Source organism: Excalfactoria chinensis, chromosome 8 (assembly GCF_039878825.1).
Source record: "Excalfactoria chinensis isolate bCotChi1 chromosome 8, bCotChi1.hap2, whole genome shotgun sequence".
NCBI lineage: Eukaryota > Metazoa > Chordata > Aves > Galliformes > Phasianidae > Excalfactoria > Excalfactoria chinensis.
In genome coordinates this window covers 6,946,098-6,963,532 of record NC_092832.1, presented here as the reverse complement: position 1 = coordinate 6,963,532, position 17,435 = coordinate 6,946,098, and the positions used below count along the sequence as shown (strand labels likewise).

Sequence of the window (17,435 nt, the reverse complement as noted above, 5' to 3'; positions counted from 1 at the left end):
TAAACTTCACAGAGTTGGTTGTATTAATTTGATACACCGAGGCTGTATAGAGGGAAGCTTTCCTTCCCAACTTGTACTTAACAATGGGCTTTGGATGGTGCGCTGAATAAAGCCAGTGGACGTGCAGGACCTGCTCATGAGCTGAGTGTCACGAATCAACGAGAACGTGGTCTTTTGAAATAATAGCTAAAAACCCAACAGCACAAAAACCGACAACTTTAAATGCTCTTGAGGAGGAAAAAGTATATTGGCTTTAATTCTGAGGGCTTTGTGTACACGTGTTTACTTCCAAGTGCTTGACATCATGAGTTGGACAGAGTATTTCTGTAAGTTGCTCTTTTTTTGCACATTTCTGTACTTCCTTTTCATCATACTGATTTATTAACATTGGCAAACAACAGCTGTAAAAAATGACTGCAAGGCTGTAGTATTTTTGTTTAGCACGTGCTTTTGTTTTATAATAGAGAACAGATTAGCGTTCTCCTGGAATGATGTCATTGATAAAAGCCTCAAATATCTGCGTATTATTTTCTCCATGTTTTTCAGCATTGTGCCACCTCTGAGCTTTGGTGTTGTTTTTTTTTGGACTTCTGTGCATTCATTTTTTAAAATATTATTAAAATACAGGGGAAAAAGAAAAGACAGAGCCCTGCTGAGGTAGGAAGGCTGTGTTTGGTAAGCTCCTGCTCCCCATACGTGTGTGTTATGGGGCAGTCTGACAGGTATGCATATCCCTGGTAAGCAGGAAGGGGAGCAGCAGCATAGCAGCAGGTAGAGCTGCTGTCAGCATCAGCCACTGGGACAGTGATTGGGCAGATTTTCTGCTAAGCTGGGGAGGCTTCCAGCACTGTTCTGTCTTAGCAACATTCCCCTTCACAGACACCACACATCTGAAGCTGTTGTGCATGCTGGTGGTCTTCTTAAGGAGTGCGGTGGTATCAGTCGTCCATAAGGAGTTAACTTTATGTCCAATGCCATGAAGCTATTCAAGTTGGTCCGACTGGAGCGCATGTGCTAAGGGTATTTCATCTCTGCCTTTGCCCACTGCTATCAGAGTTGCTTGGCTCCCTGACTTTCCTTCAGAGAGAAAAGAGAATTGACAGGTGATATCTAAGAGTTTGTAGTGTTCTCCCTGTTTGAGATGCCCTGCAAACACTACCCTAAGACTTATTTCATTTTTTAGGTTTTCACTGAGTTTACTTGCAAAATTTGCAGCGTCAGTGTTTGTGCTGCGCAGGTAACTTGCTGAGCGTGGAAAGAGTTCAGATTTGTCTGCTGTAATTGTAGTAAAATGGGGAGGAAAAGAAAAAAAGCTAAAATGGAAGCCTTTGTATTTACTGTGTCACGCCAGTGCTTTTTATTAGGAGGTAGAGTTAATGATTCAAACACAAATTGCGCTTCTTCATGCAGTAACAGTTTACCCAAGGGTTTTTACTGGAGAGAAATGTATGTAAACAAATACTGCTGGATTTAGACGTGCAGCTGTGTGTTTCAAGAAGCCCCGCTCAGCGGTAACTGCAGAGACAATGAAAGTGATTCAGTGCTGGAAATTCATTTTAGTGGCTCTGCAAGTAGGCCTGCTTAGTGCAGGTGATCTTTATCTCTGAACGCTGCAGCTTCTTGGGTTTGTTTTGTTTGCTTGAGCAGTCATGTTAGGTGGAGCGCAGTGTTTGTATCTGTATAGGCTGTAAGGCAGTGTGAAACAAATCCTTGGAAAGGATTGGATGAGTATAAATATGGGTTTATAGGGATTTTTGTCCTGGCTCTGTAAGGGAATTTAATCAGGAATCGTATTAGCAGTCTAATTAATAGGTGGTTAACATAAAAATATATGCTCAAAGTGGAAATACCTGAACTCTGACTCGTGTTTTTCATGCTAGATTTCTTTCTTTAAATTGTCTTCGTTTTGACTGTGTTTCAAAGGAGAATGCATTTCAGAAGTTTTTATCTCAATTGTGTGGTCTTTTTGCTTGATATTGTTGTTTCTTTGAGAGGAAGGACCTGTCTAGTCTGGCATTCTGATGAACAGAGCCAAAAGTCACTTTTGGAGCACTGCTTTCCTGCTAGGAACTATATGACTTGGGGGCTGGAACTTCATGATCCTTGAGGTCCCTTCCAACCCGGGTCATTCTGTGATTCTGTGACCTTTTAAGTAGAGAAAATAACTGAGGTAGAAACTCTATTTCTAGAAACATGAGTCTCTCAGAAGCATGTAGGTGTTTGAATTCATCTTCACACTTCCATTGTGACCCAGTGAGCCCTAGCCAGTTCTGATTTGTCCATTGTATATATGCAGTGAGGCTTCTGCCTGTACTTCTGAAACCCAGCACAGCTGCCCAGCCTGCCCCTAACACTGTTCTCGGGGAGGTGGCGGTGTGCCCGGGTGGCCAAAAAGGCTGATGGCATCCTGGCCTGCATCGGAACTAGCTGGGCCAGCAAGCCTAGGGAAGTGATTGATTGTCCCCTTGTGTGTGGCGCAGGTGAGACAGCACCTTGAATGTGACATTCTTGTTTGGGTCCCTCACTACGAGAAGGATATTAAGATGCTAAAACATAGGATCATTAAGATTAAGGAAGGCCACCAAGATGATCTAGTTAAACCATCAGCCTATCACCATGCCCACTAAACCATATTACTCAGTGCCTTGGAGTGCTGGTGCACAAAAGAGTCTGGAAACTGCAAAGGGACTAGAAAACAAAGCTTAGGAGCAACTGAGAGAGCTGGGGCTTGGGGAGGGCTAATCATTGCCTACAGCTACGTGGCAGCAGGTTGCATCAAGAAGGGTGTTAGTCCCTTTTCTCAAATGGCAAGTGATGGGATATGAGAAAATAGTCTCAAATTGTGAGAGCGGAGGCTTAGATTGGACATGAGGAAGGAATTTTTCATGGAGAGGGTGTTGAAGCATCGGTACCAGGAAGGTGGTGGAGTTCTGTGGTTGTGGTACTAAAGGACGTGGTTTAGTGATGGGACTTGCTAAGTCACGTTGGTGGTTGGATGTGATGATTCTTGAAGGTCTTTTCCAACCTAGGTGATTCTACATTTAAGAGAATCTCTAGGAAGCATGAGCAGAAGTTGCTAAGAACTCTAGAGCATGCACAGCAGAAGAGCAGTGAATGGCCTTGGAGGCAAAAAGCTTTTAACACTGACTTTGCAAAAACTGTTTGCACTATCAACATGTTGTCTTTTTACAGGACATGTTCACAAGCCTCTTGATTTCTAGTTCAGTCTAAGTGGGTTCTTGAACCCTCCTGTTCAGTCGGGTCTGAAGCAACTTAAATCCTAAATCACACCCTAAAATTCTCTCACATGCTAACATCAGAACTGAATGCCATTTTTTTCCCCCCCTGAGGTGTGGTTACTGATATGGAAGCATCCCGGAAATCTGCACTCTCATTCATGTCATCAGTTCTCTCTTGTCTTTGTTCATCTGCAGGAAATTCTTAGTTTCCTTACCAAAACCAAGCCTAGTTGAGCACTCTTGCTTAAGGGTTATTCTCTGAACTGCCCTCACTGAACCTAGATAAGACCATTCGCTTGTTGCTGTCACTTCTGCTTTTGGGATATGGCCTTTATAGGATTGTCACTAGAAACTCAGTATAATGTACTTCCGTGCTTTTGTACTGACTTCAAACTTTGATTCCATTTCTGTGCTTTGCTTAATTTTTTTGTCTCCAAGAAACTGAATGGCATACACTGTTGATGTGCAAGGGAGCTCTATTTAGCTGTTACACAGCGGTGCAGTTGGTGGCTGAATCCAGCTGCTTGTCCTGAAAGCCTTCAGTGTATTTCTTCTTTTAAGTACATAGATAAGGAAATCCATAATGGAAGATGTTTCCGTTTCAGTCGTGTTGTGAATGGAGTTTCATCACTGCTTTTACTTAGGTTTCAGTTCAAATACATAAATAAAATGGGAATGTTTAAATCAAATACCTAGTTATAATTATGGTAATTCCAGAATGCATTTTAAATCAAGGATCTGCGCTTTCATGTGCGTAGACTTACACGCATTGTGTATTTGTTTTGAAATGAAAAGAAACCTGGTCTCCATCTTCCTGTTGACATCAAACAATCCTCTGATATGCAAATCCTGCAATGGGGAGAACAGATACACGGGGTTTGTTTGGATTCAGTCCAGGACTGTGAAAATTATATTTAAACAAGTGATTTATATTCTTTGCCTCATTTAAATGAAAACGCGCTTTGAAACAATCCCTGTAACTGAAGCCACTTTGGTGAGGTGTTGTGATCCTTTGTACGACTGATGCATCTTACAGCAGCCAGTTTAAAACCATTTTCCTTGTACTTGTGTGCATCTCCTCAAGGTGTGGATGTGGCTGTTAACTTCTCAGCAGCACATTTTAATGTCGTATAGGAGAGTATTCCTATGTTCCTTGGGTAATAGATGCTTGTTGTATGAAGTTATGGTGTGTGTGATTGTGACGTGTGTGTGTGTGTGTGTGTACACACTATTAAAATACACAAGTATGTTATTTTCTATGGCAGTTAAGTAATGCTGATTGTATTTTTTGTCTGCTCATAGTCTGTCAGAATAAGGATTCTGTAGAAAAATGACAAAGCAAGCAGCACTTTATCAACCTTCTCACCTTTAGCTGCAAAATTTACAGTGATCAAACTTGGCTGTTGTAGCACTGGCTGAGTTCCAGGTTTTCAGTAGGTGTTTTTGGAGGTCTGTATTATTTCAGTTGCTGAGTATTTGAAGATAAGTGTGGCACAGCATTATTGCACTTCCCATAAGTTCTAGCAGGCTGTTGGCCTGTTACCAGTTATTGGTGATGGTGGCTCATATGGGATGGGAAATCTTTGAACAAGAGTTGGATTGAGGTGACATTGTCAGAAAAAGATTTGTCCTCTTTTAGTCTTAAATGGGGTGCAGTAGATAATCTCATTCACTCTAATGTGACCTTGCTGTGATTGTTTGCCACTGTTATTTGTTCAGCTGTTTGGAAGACACAGAACTGGAAGTTGGTGTGAGGAAGTATTTTATTCAGGAGGTTCTGTGCACCTTTATTCTGTGGTCACTTACTCAGCGCTGGGTTGTTCAGATCACACTTCATTCTGCACTGAGAGTTGTTGCATGCCATGCAAGTGCTGTTATTAACAGGTGCTGAGCGTGGAGGGCTGGGGGAGTAGCAGTTTTGTTCTGCTGGGGGCAGTTATGGTTGTATGTGTTTGCTGATATTTACACGTGTAGACTGATGAAAGGTGCTTTAATACTGAAGGAAAAATCTTCCAGTAAATTTTCAGTAAGCCTTCTAAATTGGTTTTGGAGCCTTTGGTACTTTTAGCTGAAGGATTCTATGCTTTTATTTGTTCAGCTACTTTATGCAAGTCTTAAATGTTGGTATTCATTCGCTATCTTTTTTTTTGTCTTTAAGCATTTTAAGAAACAGAAGAGGTTGATTCCTGAAAGAACAGTTTGGAAGTACTTTGTTCAGCTTTGCAGCGCATTGGAACACATGCATTCTCGTCGTGTTATGCATAGAGGTAATACAGGATCAAAGCTTTGTCTTTACTAAACCTTTTACAGTGTGGGGAATTAAGCTGGTTCAATGCAAATTACGCCAAATAAAATCACAACGGAGTTGTCTTGAGCAGCTGACACAATGTGTGTTTTTTGTAATGTTTTGTAAGGAACAGCCAAGTGTGACAGAAGTTGTGCATTTACTTGGCTGTGGTAGGCATTTGTTTGCTGCAGCAGCTTGTGGTACGCAGCGTTCAGAATTGGTGCGAGTTCTGTAACTAATGGAAACCCTGCTGCTGCCTTTTCCCTTGCTCAGTTCATTTTCCTGTCTCTTTGAGTCTGTCCTCTTCTCCTTTGTTTGGCCATTCTCTCCTAAGTATACTTACCTGTGTTCTCAAACAGCTATTCCTCTTTTCAGCTCATCCACCTTTTTTGTTCTTGGGAAGGTGTTTACCTCCTGCAGGGCATCCTTCCAATGATATATTGGCCTTTCTCCCTTACCTGCTGGATTACATGCAGGTGCGAGCGTTTTCCCCCCCCTTCTCTGCTCCTCTCTGCTCTTTCTGGTCTCTGTGTCAAGTAGTGCATCACAGCATCCCCTGTAGTTGCCAGCTATCCTTGCCAGGTCCTTGATCCCCTTTACCCGTTGTAAGTCTCTGTATGGTTGTGTCCTCCCTACATTGTCTTCGTTTTGCTTTATAGCTCCAAGTCCAAGAAAACAAACTGTAGTATAGCAGCTTCTGAGACATACGTATCTTTTTTCTTTGCCTTGGAATTTTTTCTGCCTGTGACATACAAGTTGTGTATGGACTTGAGGTGAAATTGCATGTCTTCACTTGGCGGCTTCCTCCTGGGATGCAGATAACTGCCTGAAAGCCTCGTCCTTCTGTCTCTGCTGAGTTGTGTCACTTGTGGACCAAGTTGCTGTGCATTTCCGCAAGGTGAACTTAAACTCACAGGACGTCTCTCCCCAGATGGCTTTCCCTTGTGATTCTCCTGTTCTTCCCTGTGTGTTTGTGTGGGTATCTGCAAGTGCAGATTTTACAAAGAGGGACGTAAAGCTGTATATTGTTTCTGTAAGATGCAGCTGTCATTTTCTAATGCTTTTATGGCTGAAATAGTTTGTTTCAGTTTATTTCAGCTCAAAATGGAGGAGTTTAAGTTCCTTGAACTGAAATACTTCCTCCAGATTTTCTTGTGAATCTATATATAAATCTAAAACAAAACCAATGACAGTCAGAAATGTTTTTAACTCGAGCTGATGTCTGTATTGACCTGTTTTGCCTTGGATAGTTTTAAAGTCCTGAAAACTAGGTCAGGGAATATAACAAAACTTCTCCCGTCTTCCTTTCTAAAGCTTAGAACTTTACCACATGAGAAACTTGGGAGTGCTGGCATTTGAAGGGTTATCAACAATCCCTTTAACCATACCTTTACCTTATGCAAGTATGAGGTCAGATTATTTAGGAGACTGACAGGGTAGGTGTTCGGTTAAAAACCATGGAATGAAAATCTTTGCTCTCGTCTCCAGAGGATTAAATGAGAAGCTAAAGAGAACAGTGTTTGTGAAAAATATCTGTCTGGGGAATACATCGTCATTTTTCTTTGTTTCTACTTGATTAGCCCAATTCCACTGAAGAGTTCAAATAAACATTCTCCAGAGTACATCTTCTTATTTTTTTTATTTATTGTTAATGCTGGCTGTTACAGAGTATCAGTGGGTTCCCTCATTCAGTTAAATACCATTTTGCTGCTGCAGATAATCTGATGGCTACAAGTGACAAAAAACGTGATGTGCTGTTCACAGAAACGTTTTCTTCTGTTATTTTGAGCAAAATGAGAGGTTTTGTGGTTCTAATGGAATTAATTACATGAAGTTTACACGAAGTAGTAGTGAATTTTGCTGTGTATGTTTCTGTGGTTATCAGGTGGGTCATGTTATTCTTTGTTTTGGTTTTTAATATTTATCATTTTCTTAAATGTTTTCCTTGTGTGCTTTCTGGACAATTAAAATTATTACTGTGAAATTTGGAATAAGAGATTCAGTTTTTCTGAACAGCTCTGTTTAATGCTGTTGTCCATACTGACAAATGTCATTCAGCTAGTGTTAAAATTCTATCTGTATTTATTATTTCAGATATAAAGCCAGCCAATGTGTTCATTACAGCTACGGGAGTAGTAAAGCTTGGAGATCTCGGTCTTGGCCGATTTTTCAGTTCCAAAACCACAGCTGCTCATTCTTTAGGTAAGTTTTCTGGGGGGGCAGGTGGACAAAAGGTGGATTTTCACATGGTGAAAATACTGTGGCCATTCATTTCAGGGGAGGAAAGAAAAGGTGTCAGATGCAGCTAATGCTGTCTAAAATCTAGAGTGGTCAGAGATGTTAAATACAGGAAGGCTGTAACGCTGAGGTGCTATCAGATGGTATTTGGGTTTGATTTTCCTTTGAATCGTGTAATGTACATTTCTGCCTTGAAACAAGTCTTCATTTCAGTAACATTTTCCTGAAATGATAGCAAAAAAATCAAATCAATAATACCGACGTGTTTCTTTGATTTGAGTGAACTTTAATCTTACGAAAAGGATGTGGTAATTGCTTATGCTTGTATATTGTACGGATAGCATGGAAGGCCTGTCAGCGATGTGATTGGAAAGATCAGAAAGAAGAGCACCTGCTAACTGAACGAAAGAAATAAGATGTGTAATTGATCAGCCTCCAGATGTCTGTAGAAATCGACGGAGTATTTACTGATCAGCTTGGAAAAAAAAAAATGCAGTGCATAATGACTTATTTTCTTCCTTCTTACCCTTACAAACTTAAGAATGACACATGGAAAGACATTGTGACCTTGACAGGTTCTGTATGTTGTTATTCTTGCTATGGTGGTTCTTAAAAAAAGTTTTTTAAGATGAAGTTCTTCAATGTATGCTAAGTAAACTTACTTAGTTTACTGAGGAGGGAGCTCAGTTGAGCTGTATGAAGTATGGAGATTCTTTGAAGGGAGAAGTAAGACTTTCCTAAATATCCAGAAAGTTTCTGAAAAGCCAAATTAATTTTGTGTGCTACACATTAAGAAAAAGAACCTTCAAACAAACAATCCAGTATATTTTCTAAGCAAAAATTTACTAAGAGTTGTATCTTTTGAGTAATGTCTGAGAGCATTTGGAGTCTGGAATGACTTCAGAGGAAAAAAGAATCTCCGACAGATATTTGAAATACAGTGAAAGAACAAGTGGCGGAATTGTAAGAGGTTCTCTTAATTTATGATCCTGTTCTGTTCTGGAATAGCAGCATCTTTTCAGGTTTGATGTTTTACAGTCTGCTTATGTAGTTTTGTAGCATCTTTAGCTTCTTGTCCCTGCAAAGGCTGCTTAGTGATTGCTGAATTCAACCTTGGACACTGACTGCAAAGGGTGTGAAATGAACCTCCAGACCCAGGAAGAGCAGCGCTATGGGTGGTAATGTCTAAAATAGTTTCCTGATCACTTCAAGGGACATGGAGGCATACAGAGGGCCTTATCAGAAGTGATAAGTGATAGGTAAAACCAAATCAGGTGCAACTAGTCCAAGCTATCAATACGATGTGGAAAAAAGCAAATCTCTGTTCACAGTCTTTGTACCACGTCTGAGATGGGGGTGATAGTTATGGTTGTTAACATAAGCATTCCAGAAGGGAATTTGTCCTCATCTCCCAGAGAGTCTTTGGGCAGGCCTCAATGCCTTCTGGTTTTTCTCCATGTGGTGCGTTCTGATATTGGTGTTGATATTGGTGTAGTCCAAACAAGGCCTGAGTAGGACGGAGGTGAAGCTTTGACTAATGTGCTATTGTGCATTAATTAAAGAGGTAAAGAGGCAGAGAAGAAGCATTGAGCCTAGACAGTGTGTTTGGATTGTGCATAGAAGTTCAGATAGAACCCTAAAGATTTGACATGGATTTGTGGATGGAGAAAGTGCTGCTGCTGTTTGTGCTACTCGGATGGGTTGGTGGCCATCTCTGGCTGCAGTTCTTGTTTGTCATAGTTTAGCTCCTTGTACTGCCTGTTAATGGAACAAGGGCATTAATGAGCTGCATGAAGAGGGAACTGCTCGTGTACTGCCTTTGCAGGCACCTGAAAATCCTAATTGAGGTGGCATTCATTGTGACCGTGGGAGTGCTAGGCTTGTTCTGAGGCAAAAGTCAGGAAGTTAAGGAAGAACCAGCTGCTTCAACCGTGGCTTATTTTGGCTTGTTGCTGTGGAGCGGCTGCAAAGGGGGCTGAAGAGAGGTTGTTAAAAAACAATCTAAAACCACCCAAATGTGTTAAAGCTCGTCTCTTACAAATACAGGAACCGTCCATATAGGGAAGGGAGGTGGGAGAAACAAGCTAACAACAACAAAAGCCACCTTTTCCTGATGCTGAGTGCTGCCTCTTGGTTGCAGAACTGTTGTTTACCTCTCTTCCCCATCTCTTTTCCCATTTCCCCCCCTAATTATGACCTGGTATAAGAATTCAGCCTAGAAGAAAGATTTAGTTTAGCTACTAACTTAGGTTACAATGGATGCAGTCACACGCTGATTTATAATGTCACTTACAGAGACTGTTCTTTCAAATTATTTTCTCATGCAGTTTCTGATGCTAGTTTTCCTGTAATGTCTTTCAAAGCTGCATCTTTTTATGGTTCCATAAACATTTGGTGCAGAGAAAATAGTGAATTACAAACACGTGTAGCACTTCATACTTGTTTACAGGCTTTATAAAAATTTCAGTAGCAAACTAGATTCAGGCTTTCAGAAATAAAGAAATGTACTAAATTTTTCATTAGCTACCGCTTGTAACTGCTAATTATGAGTAATACTGGTTAATTAAAATACTTGCTGATGTTCTATTTGATTCAAATGAGGGAATAATAAAACCTGAACTGGACAGTGTTTATCAGTGTTCTTAACTCTTTCTGTACAGCCTACCAAAACAGTGTAACAATCTGCTGTGACTTGTAGGTACCACGCTGATGGTGATAGTAATAACAAATAGCTTTCCCATGAAAATGTGCAGGAAATGAAGACGTTTAGTTTTGTTGATTTGTTAGGAGCTTGACAAATTCCTTACCTTCAGAAATCATTGCATTGGAAAGTAGCATCAGGAAGAGAATCCAAGTAAGAAAGAAATAGTAAGAAATGTCATTATACCTTTCTCCATGATTGTGAGTTTTTGCCGTGGTTTTCTTTTGTGGCTGAATGCCAGGCCCTGTGCTCTATGAGATGGCAGTCCTCAAGCCAGTTCGTGGAATTACTTGAGCAGCGTGGACTTTTAATTTTGTTAACCATTCAGTGGATTTAAAACCGGATAGTCCATATTTTAATGCTTCACCTTAGGGGAAACAAACAAGCAAAAGCAACAACCACCTTGTAGAAATACTTGCAAATACTTCCAACTACTCATATATGGATCTCTAACTCAGCAGAAGGGTCAAAACCTGCTGAGGTGGTGCCATGCAGCACCATTTAGAAGTGAAGCCCCCTTGCATATTCTCAGCCAAACTGTTCTGACAACTTGCACCATGATTGTGCAGGAGCTCGAGCCGGGGACGTCTCCAGCTGAAGCATCCCATTTGTTCAAGAAGCTGTATTAAAATAGCCCTAATTTTATAAACAAAATCTTGAGGTCATCTACCACAATCTGAAAGCTGAAGGAGAATTGTTGTGATTTTGTAGTTCTTCATTATATAATCCAATAATTGTAGATTGATTTCTGCAGTTGGATTATGTACATAATGTAGACTAGGTTGCAAAACTACTTTGGGTTATTGCGCTATTTTAGACCTCTCACCCGTGGTTGAAAAAGAGCTTGTCACTTAGGAACTTACTTCATTTAAAACAAGAAAGAAAAAGGAAAAAAAAAAACACAACAAACCTGTAGTTATGGAGAATTTGTTTTGTCATCAAAATTGATCCAACATTTGGTTACCCTCACTGTACCACAGCTGCAGCTTTTGTAGCCTGCTTTGTTTGTCATTCAGCATCTGACGTTTATCTTGTTAAGCACTTGTGTGTCATGTTGAACTTCCTATTATAAAATGCCTGTGATTTCCAGGACATGAAGTTTTTCATAACCCTTATGTTTTCATTACTTAAATGAGGCTGTTTTTCCCCGTCCATTTAGCTGAAGTCTTGTTATGCAGTTCTATCAAATCACTGCAGTAACTCTTGTGGTTTTCAGCCTCCTTCCTGAACTCAGTTATGTTCTCCAATGAACAGAATTTCATTATTAGGGATACTAAAGCTCATCTACTGAACATCTTCTGAATCAGCCATCGCTTTGCTTTGTATGGTTAGTATTAATGTATGCTAGGCAGATTTTTCTCCCAATTCAAAAAGTTTGATAACATTTGGAATCAGTTTCTGTATTTACTTCACCTCCTCAGTGCGTTTGTTTTTCAAGTGAACTCTCTCTCCTCTTACGGAGGTGTTAGAGTGGAGCATTTATGCAGGTAATAAAGATGGACTGTCTGTCTTAACTCCCTTTTCCACAAATGTTTATTTGCCTCTGATCACTCACTTCCAGCTTCCTTGTTCCTCATAAGCACCGTTTCCATTACATCTCTTACCCATCTCAATAAGAGAAGTCTCATGTCAAGAAACCTTTCTTCAGATATGCAGCATGTTTAAAGGCAAGGAGCAGCAGGGTCTGAGGAAGCATTCACTTGGTCCTTTTCAAGTTTACGTTTAAAGCCTGTGGTTTACTTGAGATGCAGAAATGCAGTAAACAGAGTAGTGAAGTTACAGATGTCTTTTTTAGAACCATTGACACCTTAATGTGTTACCTCCTCTTTTTCTGCCTGCCATCCCACTTGTTTCTTCAGATCCCTAAAGAAAATTGCATCTTTACTGTATTGTGATAGTGAGTTTTATGTAACAGGAAAAAAACCCATGACTGAGGAAGGAGAAATAGCGTGTAATGAACTGAAGCACTTTGTACTCAGATTGCTCACTGTTCTGAGGCGTTGTAATGCCTTCAGTAATTCCTGACTGTCAGAGTAACGAATCTTTTGTGCCATGTTCTCTTGAAAGCAGTTCACAAGTAGTAATGATGTCTCGATCTTCAGGTTGCTTTTGTGGTTTCAGTGACTACGTAACTGTGATTTCTATTCCTTTCACTTGTTGGTCATTGGGGGCTTCAGGTTGTGTTGCAGTTAAGGTGTTACACTAGGCTAAACGCTGTAAAATGATAGCATTTGTTCTACCTTTTCACTATCATCAATCTTTCACAGTCAGATCAGACCCCTAATGTATCAGCAGGCTTCCCAGAGCTACTGGTTAAAATTACCTTTGCTTTTGGTAAGCTCTGAACCTTCAAACCTCTGTGTTTTCAGCTGCCCCCTGTGGATTGTGTGAAGCCTCTTTCTGGCACATTACTCACTGCCAGTTCCTGGCTGATGGCTCAGCGCAAGGAAAGCACTGCTTCTGTAACCAGTTAAGAGCCAGGTTACTGTTACATTTGTTTCTTGTTACAGGAATTGTGCCAGGAGGGCATCTGAACGCGCTAAATTGTGCATTAATTAGTAGTTGCAGAATGCAGCTAAAGGTGCCCATGCTTAAAAGTCCCTGGAGGAGGAAAAGGAGGGTTTCAGTGGAGGAGTACAGTACGGACTGCAGAACTGTGAGAGCTGTATCAATTTAATTACAGTTTCCAGTTTAAAGGTAGCTGTCATTAAACATCTATTAAACTCCCATTGCTGATATCTTGGAATAGCTGAGTGCTCTGTTTTGCTTTTAGATGCTCTGGAGCTATATGAGCGTTGCAAACCATCCATCCCAATGGCTGTTCTTTCAGGAGGAGAATACCATGCAAAAACCCCATGAGAGTGCATGGTTTTGCAGCACTCCATCAGTTTGAGTTGCCATTCCCCACTCTTTCTTGCTTTAAGCTCTTGATGTCCCTTGGTGTCAACCAGCAGCTGCGCACATTGGCCTCTAACTCAGACCTTGGGGCTGCGGTACCCCTGGTCTCCTGGGAGTTGCAGCCTCTCCTTGTAAAGGTTTATAGAGCCAAGTCAGCACCAGGGCGCAGTGCATGAGCTCTGACACAGAATCGGTTCTCAGTCTCTTTCACCAGTGTGCTATGAGAGGTGTCGGTTGGAGCTGCAGGTTTCCAGCAGCAGTGGCTGGGGATGTGGGAAGATGGCTTTGCATTTCCCAGGCTGAGCTGGGGGAAGTTGTTTGTTTGCTTTTTAGTTTTCCTACTCTGTTTCCCCTGAGAAAGTATGGTGTGCTTTGAGATGTCAGCCTTTGTAAACAACAGGACGTGTTGTCGAAACCATGATCTTTGGGAAACGATTAGAATAAAATTATTAGTCCGATTAAAGCTCTAGTCAGATCATTCAGGCTGGGAGTTACTACAGATTCATTACATCTCATTCACGTAGAGTTAAAATCTGACTAGATGAGGCTAATGCAGAAATGTGAAGAGGTTGGGATCCTCATCATGCGTGTCAAATAGAACAGTGTGAGGTCACAACTTCTTAAAAACTGTATTTGTATCGATCTGTCGTGTAGGAACCCGGAGCTCATTTTTTGAGTGTTTTTTTTTTTTTGAGAGCTGAAACATTTATCAGCATTTCTGTTGTTCAGCTTGTGGCACAGCTGGGCAGGGTCTAGTGAAAATCAGGGGGAGAGCCGTCCTGCAGCATCTAATGGAAATGTGCTCTGAGACAGCGGGAGGAAATGCTGCTTTTCAAGAGCAGCCCACGTGCCCCTGCGGCCCGCAGCTCTGAGGCAGGATTATGCCAGTGTGGCCACGGGTTGGGGAGATGGAAATGCGTTGCAGAGCCTGCTTCTGTGGCAGGTGGCCAAGCTGCTCTTCAGCCCCTTGGCTTCTGCAGGCCCCCCAGGTTTTCCAGCCTTTCTCTTTGGGGGTGCTGGGGGTCTAGATTTCAGGGCTCTGTTTCAGATCTTCAAGTTGAGCTGTGCTTATTGGTTTCGAAAGCAGCCTTTTCTGATTTATGTATTCTCAAAATGAAAAAAATAAATAAAGCCCATGGAAGAGAATTTCTAGCTGCTCTTGTTTTCAGCCAGTGGGTTAGAGGGGAGTGAGGCAGGGGGTGTCTGTAGTACGCATCTTTCTGGGGGAAAATCCTCACTCTGAAAACTTTTCATGCTTCTATAAAAGTATAACTTGGAAGTATTCTGCAACTGAGCAGCTCTGCTCATCAGATATCTGCAGTGAAAGTAAAACTCCTTTGGATGAAATTTGAGTCTGTGTTGTGGGTATTTCCACCAAACCGAAGGGTTGTAAGTATGAACTGAAACTGCACGTGTATTAAAATGAAAGCTATGGAAGATAGTAAAAAAACAAACAAACATCAAACCAACCCACAGTTTTCTCAGTCAGGAGAACTACTTACTGCTGTATAGCAGATTTTCATTCAAAAATGTTGTGTGTTTATTGCAGTTGGTACACCTTATTATATGTCTCCGGAGAGAATACATGAAAATGGTTACAACTTCAAATCTGACATCTGGTCTCTGGGCTGCCTGCTGTATGAGGTAATATTGATAATAGAGTGAACATAAGAACATTTTCCCCTGCACCCTTCCCCAGTATCCTGGATGCTGTTATAAGATCCATTTCTATTTTCTTGCTGCTGAGAAATGTATGTAGTATTCTAGAAAGGATGTTTGTCAGCTACTAAATACCTGCTTTAGTAGCGAGGATTCTTTTGGTAACTTCTACATATGAAATACTAGGTTTGTGTATTATTAGAGACTGTCCTTTTTCTGGGCTTGCTACAAAGATTTTAAAGCCATTGCTTGAAGACTGGGCATAACTGAAGGGTTAGAAGTGAATAACGACAAACAGATGTAAAAAACCTTTTAGATGCTTTCAGTGGCCTGTGCAGATTTTATGGTCTGGGTAATAATGCTTTAATTAATAGTAGGATTGCCTTAACTATGCAGCTAATGCTTTTGAAAACTAACATGTGATTGTTAAATTTTTTGAAACCTAAGTAAAGAAATTACGTAGGCTACTGCCCTTATCTCTGCTAACTTGAATTAACTTGAGAGTTACTTTGGCTATATAAAAATAAGTGCTTTTTCTAGTACCTCATCCCACGTGGCTAAACTAGAAGTGTGGAGTAATTCCTCCACTAATACAGTTGAGGTTGGTGGGTGACACTTTCATAATTACAAACAGTGTTACATTCATTGCCTTCTGGGGAAATACATATATGGGGCAAAGGAAGGTGTGAAGAGCAGGTAGGCTTCTAAGGCAGCTGCGTCTTCAGAGTTCTTGGATATCATTTGTTGATGAAAGGGCAATTATCCGTACTGCAGTCCTGAAGAGTTTACAGATTCGTGTGTAGCTGTTGCCTGTAAATCTTGGGGTCGATCTGCAAGAGTTAATAGTGACACTTGCTCAAGTATTGGGGAGTTTAAATCCTGAACAGATACGTAACTGCATCTTCAGGTGCCCCTGCACTGTCCGTGGCAGCTGCTATTCTCATGTTCCACTGGACACACTTGTGTGCAAGTAAGAAGAATGAATGAGCACAGAAGTGAATGAGGATTTTCTAGTATTGCTACAGATTTTTCACCTTGCTGGTTTTAATGAGGATTAATTTTTTTTTAACAAGTGAAATGCTCAGAGAACAAACTGCATACAATAAGCATGTTTAGAGGATATTTGCTTCTGTGTTGTATGAGATTTTGTGAAACTGCGGGGCAGAAATCAGTAATCATTTTCTGAAGTTTCCTTTTATTTTTCCCAGATTACTTGTTTGATTCTGGATAGACAGCGTTAAAAACCTATGTGAAAATGAATTTGTTCTTGGACCTCGAGAACAATTTTGAAGTCGCTAAATATCTTAATTTAGTTTGCTACCCCAACCTTTCCAGTACCCGTTATCCTCTTTAGTTCTGCAGTACCCCAGATCTGATTTATTTTCTTTCAGTGTTTACCATTGGGGTGTAATTTTGAAATTCAGGTATAGCTAATCTCTATATACACTTAATTTTTTGTTGCATTATTTAAAAGAAGCTGCTTAAGGTTCTTAGGTCACTCATGGTCCAATATGTAGGGTGTTTATTATCAGTGCAGTTGGGTGCTGGGTATCTTTTTGCAGTGCAGGTTGTATCTACTGCTTGCATTTTAACATGTTCTATTGATTTTATTTTGCTATGTGCTCTGGATTTTCTCTAGCTTAATTGGAGAAAAACTGTGGCGTGTTTATCACCTTTGAATAAACGCTTCATTGCTGATAAACCCTTTTCAGTTACATTTTCATTTGAGTTGAGGCTAATTTGCTTTAATGTATAATTTTATTTGTAGAAAAGCATTATTTCTAAGCCACATAACAGTATGTTGTTATTCACTGCTAACTACGTAAGTGCTAAAAAGTGTATTTTAGACTGAATTTTAGAGCCCCTGGTAGTTCTGAAACCTCAAAAACGCTGCCACCGGAGTTTTAATTGATATGCAACAAAGTAGACTTTACTAATTAAAATCAAGATGCTGTGCTTTTGCTACACGGACCTTTACACGGGGAAAGTAGGTTTTACACATTTCCTTTTATTGTTCAGCGCAGCGATTGCATCCTTACAGGGTTGTAGGTTGGTGGCTTACAGTTCAAAAAAAAAAGAGGGAGGGAAAAAAAAAAGAGAGGAGAGAGAGAGAGAGAGAGAGATAGAGCTGCCACCAGCCCTGAAGACAGACAGTGGGCTTTCGTCCCTCAGACACCCCCAGAATACTAATCAGGAAAGTCAGACCCTGGAGGTCAGGGAGCAAGTCAATCATTCTAGCGATCGTCTCAGTGTGGAGGATCAAATTAGCCTGAAAAATTCAGCTGCTGGGAGGAGAGGGCGAGCAGCTGTCAGGGGCAGCAGCGAGATGCACTAATGAACCAGATGAATAGTGCAAAAGCTTGAAAATAAAAACAGGACAGTTGACATTTTTCATCTGTCAAAGCAGGAGATG

The 17,435-nt window shown here is 40.8% G+C and overlaps 1 protein-coding gene across 5 annotated transcripts in view; it reads left to right on the top strand.

Annotated features, from left to right (window-relative positions):
* NEK7 (NIMA related kinase 7) overlaps positions 1 to 17,435 on the top strand; it is a 57,989-nt gene that overhangs the window by 26,300 nt on the left and 14,254 nt on the right. For all 5 annotated transcript variants that reach the window (XM_072343079.1, XM_072343083.1, XM_072343078.1 and 2 more), the window contains exons 6-8: positions 5,398 to 5,506; positions 7,621 to 7,728; positions 14,913 to 15,007. In XM_072343079.1, the coding sequence (XP_072199180.1) occupies positions 5,398 to 5,506; positions 7,621 to 7,728; positions 14,913 to 15,007 (312 nt within the window). The remainder of the gene's footprint in view (positions 1 to 5,397; positions 5,507 to 7,620; positions 7,729 to 14,912; positions 15,008 to 17,435) is intronic.